Source organism: Pristis pectinata, chromosome 21, assembly GCF_009764475.1.
Source record: "Pristis pectinata isolate sPriPec2 chromosome 21, sPriPec2.1.pri, whole genome shotgun sequence".
Classification (NCBI taxonomy): domain Eukaryota; kingdom Metazoa; phylum Chordata; class Chondrichthyes; order Rhinopristiformes; family Pristidae; genus Pristis; species Pristis pectinata.
In genome coordinates, this window is record NC_067425.1 from 25,642,367 (window position 1) to 25,650,130 (window position 7,764).

A 7,764-nucleotide genomic window follows, 5' to 3' on the forward strand; every position below is an offset into this window, starting at 1 on the left:
ATCCAGTTGAGTTTTGGTCAATGATAACCTATAGGATAATGGGGGACTTAGCAATTGTAATGCCATTGAATGTCAAGGTCGGCGGTTAGAACCTCTCAGTGGAGATGGTCACCATCAGGCACTTTTGTGGTACAAATGTTACCTGCCACTTATCAGCCCATACTTGAATGTTACCTAGGTTATAAGAACATAAGAACAGGAGTAGAATAGAGCAATCATCCCCCAAGACCCACTGTTCAACAAAATCACAGTTGACCTTCAACTTAAACATATTCCTTGATTCCTTCAATATCCAAAAATATATTGATCTCTGTTTTGATTACAGTTAGACTGAGCCTTCATAGACCTTGGGGCCAGAGAATTCCGAAGATTCGCCACCTTTGAATGAAGAAATTTCATTCCCAAGTATATTACCCCTTCGCCAGGGGAAACATCCTCCCCAAATGTGCCCTCAAAGAATTTTGTGTGTTTCAATGAACTCACCTCTCATTCTTCTAGAGAATAGGAAGCCTACTCACTCTCTCCTCAAATGACAAACCTGTTATCCCAGGAACTGACCCTGCTCAATCATTATTATTATTATTATTATTATTATTATAAGTGTCTTGATATCATATTCATTGTAGATTTCACCATTTTCTTAATCATCAATGTCAGACTAACAGGTCAGTAGTTCCCTGTTTTCTCTCTCACTCTTTTTTTAAATGGGTCACATTTGCTACCTTCCAATAGGCAGGAACCAATGTTACCAGTGGATATGGTGTGCTTGGATTTTTCTGAGAGCTTCTGATAACGTTCCATATCAGCTGGTGAACTAGGTTAAAGCACATAGAATTAGGTGTAATCAGCACGGATTGAGAGTTGTTTAATAGCTGGAAAACAAGGTACAGGAATGAATGAATTCCTCTCAAAATCGATAGAATTATGGAAGATAATAAACAGAGCATCTATTATCTCTAGCCACCTCTTTCAAAACTCTGGGTTATAGATCACCTGGTCCTCATTAACTTCTCCAGTGGTCTTCCTTCATCAGAACTTAATTCTTTCACTTCATTATTTGCACTGGATTCTTAGTTCTCCACTGTGTCTCAAAGTTTTTTTGTGCCTTCTTCTGTAAAAAACAGGCATTTGGTTAACTTTTCTGTCATTTCCTTATTTCCCATCGTAAGTTCTCTTGTCATTGTTTAAGGGACACACATTTGCCCTCACTTGTCTTTTCCTTTTTACATATCCATCAAAGCTTATAGTCTGTTTTTAAGTTTCTACTGGTTTACTACATATTCTTTTTCCCTTCCTATATCGATTTCTTGATCAATGTTTATTGAATTCTAAAATATTCTATATCCTTGGTGTTACTGCTTTCTCTGGCATCTTTTTAATCTGTTTTCTTAGATATCTATAGTTTCTCCTGTGGCCCATGGTTGGACCACTTTTCCTGTTGTTATTTTGTGCCTTAAAGGAATATATGTTTGTTGAAAATTATGCATTATTTCTTCAAATTCTAACCTTTGCCTCTCCACTGTCATATCCTTTAATGTAGTTTCCCAACTTGTCCCTTCTAATCAAAGTCTTACTGGATACAATCATGGACTGTTCTTTTGCTCAGGAGCTGCAAATTGAGTTGAGCATTGCACAATTATCGATAATCAACCTCATTTCTGACTATTGATGTAAGGGAGTTCAGTGTTGAAGCAGCTGAACCTGGGACATTGCCATGAGTAACATATTCTTAGAACTATTTGAAACAGCACTGAAGAGATTGCTAACACCATTTAAACACTGGGAAATGGCACAGACAAATTTCTATCCTTGTTTCAATTAATTGGTAATTGGTTTATTATTGTCACATGTGCTGATGTACATTGAAAAGCTTTGTTTTGCATGCCATCAGTACAGATCATTTCATCAGATCAGTACATCAAGGTAGCACAAGGGAAAAGCAATAATAGGATATACTGTTACAGTTACAAAGAAAGTGCAGTGCAGGCAGACAATAAGGTGCAACGCCATGACAAGATAGATTGTGAGGTCAAGCGTTCATCTTATTGTACAAGAGATCTGTTCAATAGTCTTATAACAGTGAGATAGAAGCTGTCCATAGTTTAAAATTTTGGATTGTCATCTGTGAAGGGTTATGATTTGCTTAAATCCTTTTCCTATATGCAAACTTTTCTTAAGGTGTATGTAGACCTTATAATGTATTAAAAAAATCTACAGTGCTGAAAAGATGCATTCTCCCTTCTGTTGTTGATCTACCTCTTAGAGAGGCACAGACTGATACAGCATAGAAACAGGCCTTTCGGCCCAAGTTGTCCTTGTTGACCAGGTTACCTGTCAGAGCTAGTCGTGGAATCTCCCGGTGGCCAGCAACTTCAATTCCACTTCCCATTCCCACACCGACATGTCTGTCCCTGGCCTCCTCCACTGCTAGGTCACGGCAAATGAAAATTAGAGGAACAACACCTCATATTCCACCTGAGCAGTCTCCAACCTAGTGGTATGAACATCAACTTCTTAAACTTCCAGTGAACACTCCCCCCTGTCCCTTTTGCCCTATTTTTCTTTTTCCACCCTCTCCTCCCCACCTCCTTTATTCCACCATCCTCTCCTATCAGATTCCATTATCTTCATCCCTATTACCTCCCAGCTTCTGACATCATTCCCACCCTCACCTGCCTATCATTCCCCCCACCCCTTTAGCTGGCTCCACCTATCACCTGCCAGCTCTTGCTCCACCCCTTCCCTCCACCTTTTTATACTGGCTGTCTCCCCTCTTTCTTTCCAGTCTAGATGAAGGGTCTCGACCCGACTGTCCAATTCCTTCCATTAATGCTGTCTGACCCGCTGGGTTCCTCCAGCATTTTTTGTGTGGCTCCAGATTCCAGTATCTGCAGTCTCTAGTGTCTCTAGTCCTATTTGCCTGTGTTCGGCCCATACCCATCTAAGCCTTCCTTATCCATGTACCTGGCTAAATATCTTTTAAATGTTTTAATTGTAGCCAACAGCTACAACACTTTTCAGGGCCCTGCCATTTACAGTGTAACTCCTGCTGTGGTTTAACTTCCCAAAATGAAACACTTTGCATTTGTCTGAGTTAAATTCCAATTGCCATTCCTTGGTCCACTTTCCTAGATGACCTATATCCTGTTGTAATCTTATATAACCTTCTTTTGTGTTCACTATGCCATCATTTTTGGTGTCATCCGCAAACTTACCAACTGTGCCAACTACACTCTCATCCACATCGTTGATACAGATGATAAAAAACAGGGGACCCAGTATCAATTCCTGCAATACACCACTGGTCACAGACCTCCAATTTGAAAGACAACCCTCCACTACCACCCTCTAACTCCTACCACCAAGCCAATTGTGTATCCAATTGGCTAGCTCACCCTGGATCCCATGTGATCTAACTTAACGGGCCAGCCTAGTCAAAGGCCTTGCTAAAGTCCATGTAATAACATCTACTGCCCTGCCCTCGTCAATCCTCTTGGTCATCTCTTCAAAAAACTCAATCAAGTTTGTGAGACATAATTTCCCATGCACAAAGCCATACTGACTATCCATAATCATTCCTTGACTTTCCAAATGTACTTAGATCCTGTCTCTTAGAATCCCCTCCAGTAACTTTCACACCACTGATGTTACATGCAAAAAATGTTGTAAAAGCCAGTTTATTTAATGACTGCAATATGTTGACATGCTTTTTAAATTTAGTTTGCAGATCGGATCATTTGTTTCCCAGGGTAGCAAGTCTATGGCACCAATTTGTCCCAGGTATTCAAGTGTTGACCAGGCTTGAGCCTGCTTGGCTGAGTATTCAGAGACTACAAAATGAACACTGGTCCATTGCTTCCCAGAAATCCAGCTAAAGCAAACAACATTTGATTCCACCCTCTCCAGGAGATTGATAAAATACTTAACTATCACAGCACTTAACTTTGAAGGAGACTTAAGGTGATATGACAGCCAAAATGGATAAATAACTCATCAAACTCTAAGATACTATGAGAAATACAGACCTATCAATTGTTCCCCTAAGCAGGAATAATTCCTAGACCTTTTAGCCAATATGCCTCTCTCTCCAATGACCAAAGTTATGAAACTGGGTTATTATACTAGAGTTTGTAACTATGCTAAGAAACTTATTTCTTCATTGTATAACAGTACAAATGCTGTGAAAGTAAATTGTATAACTAAACAGTTTATAAACACGTATAAAAATACTGCATTAAAAATATTTGATGCACTAGTTTTATGTTGTAACCATGTATTTTGACACTTCTAAATGGTTTAATAATTAGGATTTTTGTTTTCAATTAGATCTTCATCTTCTAGTAGATGTGGCCTGTAATCAGGATCACTTTCAAAAAGAAGAGGATATTTGCGTTTGGGAGACAGAAGCCAACCATTCTCCTCAGCTATCACCTTAGCCATTTAACTACTACAAGTGGCCTGAAAGTTATACTTTCTACATTAAAATATTAGCATTTAGTATTCTGCTTTCTAATTTACTTTACTTTCTTGTATTATTTCAGAAACAATGTTTTATATTTTCAGCTAATATTTAAAAGTTAAATGGTAGAGAAATAATATTTAGTTAAACTCTTCAAATACAATATTTTAATATTACATTAATACAATTATTATTTGTAGTTTATGTTGAAAGACAATCTCTAATTTCTATAGTAAATGTCCTCTTTCTTAAATCCTGCATTATAGTCATGTAAAGTATAGCCAGAAACTGGAAGGAGAATTTGATTTGTGCACTCTTTTTTGCTATCAGTGTGAAATGCTATACTGTAACTTTGCATTCCATCACATAAAATAATTTTACACAAAGAAATTTGTGTATCTTAAATATGAATTAATGTTGCAACATTGCATTTTCCAATGGGAATAAAAGTGATCTCAACTGAAGTACTAACTGGTTAATCTCCCTTAGGCCAAAGCAGACTGAGTAAAATATATTTGCTTCATAATTTCAGGGAAATGTGCATTATATTTGATTTGTCACATCCACATTTTGAATATTTCTCAGAAGTTTCTTACAAAATGTAATTACATAATTATTAGGGAGAGCCAAACTTTATCACTTACAAAATAGCAGCCAACAGAGTAGTTATTAGTGCTAGTGGGTGAAGCACCTTCTCGTTTTGAGTTCATTTATAACTCACTGGACCTTTATACGCATTGAAAATAGAAAGTGGAAAAATAAAATTATTTTTGAAAATTTCTTTAAAGAAATTTTTCCATAGGTATTTTTTCCAAAAATACATTACATTTTCGATTGCAGTGAACTTATTCTGCCTGCCAGTTTTTGCTGTAATGTTTATTATTAGAACTAACTTTAATGCTATAAATAAATTATATCAACTGCTAGTTGGAGAAGTAAAGGAAGCACAACTTGCACATACCAATATTTTTAGCTACAAGTTTTAAAAGACTGCAAAAATATACCTTATTCAAATGATTTTAGTATTACAAAGCTGGGTACCCTCTCAGCAGCAACATCATTATCATGTAATAACATTTTGTATAAATGATTTCTGGTTTGAGTAGTTTGAAATATAGAAGCAATGGATTGCTTGCATTCTGAATGACAATCTGAAGTTTTATTGTGCAAAAGCACAACTGGCTACATGGAAATTTGACCAATAGAGATATTTAGCCAGATTTTTCACTCATATAAGCAGAATATGGCCAAATTTATCTCTTATTATCATTGGGAGCAAAGATTAAAGATGTTTTGCTTTCCATCATCATCTCTCACCTCTACCAGGCAGTTCACTGCATTAAATATTAATTAAAAAAACAGGATGACTGCTTTTTCTATGAACTGCAATGATGAAGAATAGAACCATTCAGATTGGGCATTATCATTTCAATTTCTTCATAAATGTTTTGTTTTTGTATAATTGCTTTGTTTTCATCTATTTAATATAAAGTATGTATCTAATAGGTCAATTTTAGAATGCTGTTTCATTACATACTGCACATGATATATATATTTCTCTGTAATTGGCAGCATATTAAAATGTTTTGGTTGTTTATCTTGTACTTCTTTTGGCTTTTTAATACACATTTATCAGATCATCTGATAACAAAGTCTACTTATTTAATCTGGATGGAATATTTTTGAAAACCATTATGTTTTACAAATTTTGTTAGCTAGGGAGAGTAGTTCATAGCAAATAATTGAACATGCTATTTAGAATAATAGAAAAGTCCAAGACAGTTGACCCATTGAGTCTGCATTGTATAATTTGAAATGCAGTCTAGTTAGTCCCAGCTCTTTCTCTAAATCTCTGCAATTTTACTCCAACTACTATAGTTATTAAATTCTATTTTGAAAACTATCACTATTATTAGGCCACGAATTCCAAATGGTAACACTTTCTGGGCTTTATAAAAAAATCACTTTTTGCCAATCATGAATCTGTGCTTTCTGGTTATTGAAAATAATGGGAAACTCAACCAATAATGATTTTAAACACTGCTATCAAATCTCTTCTTAACCTCGTTGACAATTACTTGCCTATCAAAATAATTATTATCCCTTGGTCTAGTAATGCTTCATGTAAATCTCTCCCGTACACTCCATAAGCGTACATGTCCTTCTTGAAAGGTATAATGCTAAAAGTTGGATACTATATACCAGTTGGGTCCAAACCAGTGTCATATAAATATATATATATATATATATATATATATATACATACTATAGAAACTTGCATTCTTTTCCCCAAATAGTAAAGTCCAGGATCATTTATTCTTTGTTAGTTGCTCTGTTAAACTGTCCCAAGCTTTTGTTTCATTGAATTTCATCATCCAACTGTCCATTTAATCACCTTGTCTGAATCCTCTTGAAGTCTTTACTATCTTACACTTCCAAGTTTCATTTCAACTTCAAGTTTTGAAGTTATGCCCTGCAACCAAGATAATTAACAAGTTTCAAGATAGTTCTCTCAAGCATTAATACATTGTTAATTTTAACAGAAGTTAATTTAGCAAATAAAATGCCTAACTCCATTCATGTGCTTCAGAATAGTCCAGATTCAGAAAATACAGCCATAAAACAAAATAAAGACATAAATGTGCCATTAGCATTGGCAAACAAATCAGTTAAATCATATGAATAAGCTCATAATCATCCATTTAGACTTATGGGGTGTGGTTATGGAATAAAATATCAAATTGATTTTTTTCTTAATATAAATTTCATTACACAAAAAGTAAAAAGAACAGTGTGCTATGATATCACAAAATCAGAGTGTTTTAATTGCTTCAAAATCCTTAATTATTACTTTTTATTCATAATATTCTCTGAGCCCCAAAAATGCTTCTCCCCCATTTTCAGTTTACTTTGTAGCCTGTTTAATTGACCATTCTTCAACTGGAAAAAACGGGAGGATTACGTCTTTGTAATACATTATCAATTCATAGAAATACAGCTCTTACTGTCCATCCCAGAATGCCCTTGAGAATGTAATGGTGATCCACCTTCATAAACCATAGCAGTTCATGTGATGAAGTTACAGTGTGGTTATGGAGAAACTTCAAGGATATTGATCCAGTGATGATATAAAAATCTATTTATTGTCAAGATAGTATTTGACTGAGAAGAGAACTTGGAGATATTTCCATTCCCATTCATTTGCTCTCCATGTCTTTCCAAGTGAAAGAGTTTGCTACTTAGGAAGAGATTTTGAAAAAGCCTTGATGACAAATTGCTGCATCTAATTGGTGGCACACACTGCA

The 7,764-nt window shown here is 35.5% G+C and overlaps 1 protein-coding gene across 1 annotated transcript in view; it reads left to right on the forward strand.

Moving 5' to 3' along the window:
- hsf5 (heat shock transcription factor family member 5) overlaps positions 1-4,436 on the forward strand; it is a 66,388-nt gene extending 61,952 nt beyond the window's left edge. The window contains exon 6 of the mRNA XM_052035963.1: positions 4,327-4,436. Coding sequence (XP_051891923.1) covers positions 4,327-4,436 — 110 coding nt within the window. The remainder of the gene's footprint in view (positions 1-4,326) is intronic.
- Positions 4,437-7,764: the final 3,328 nt, after the last annotated feature.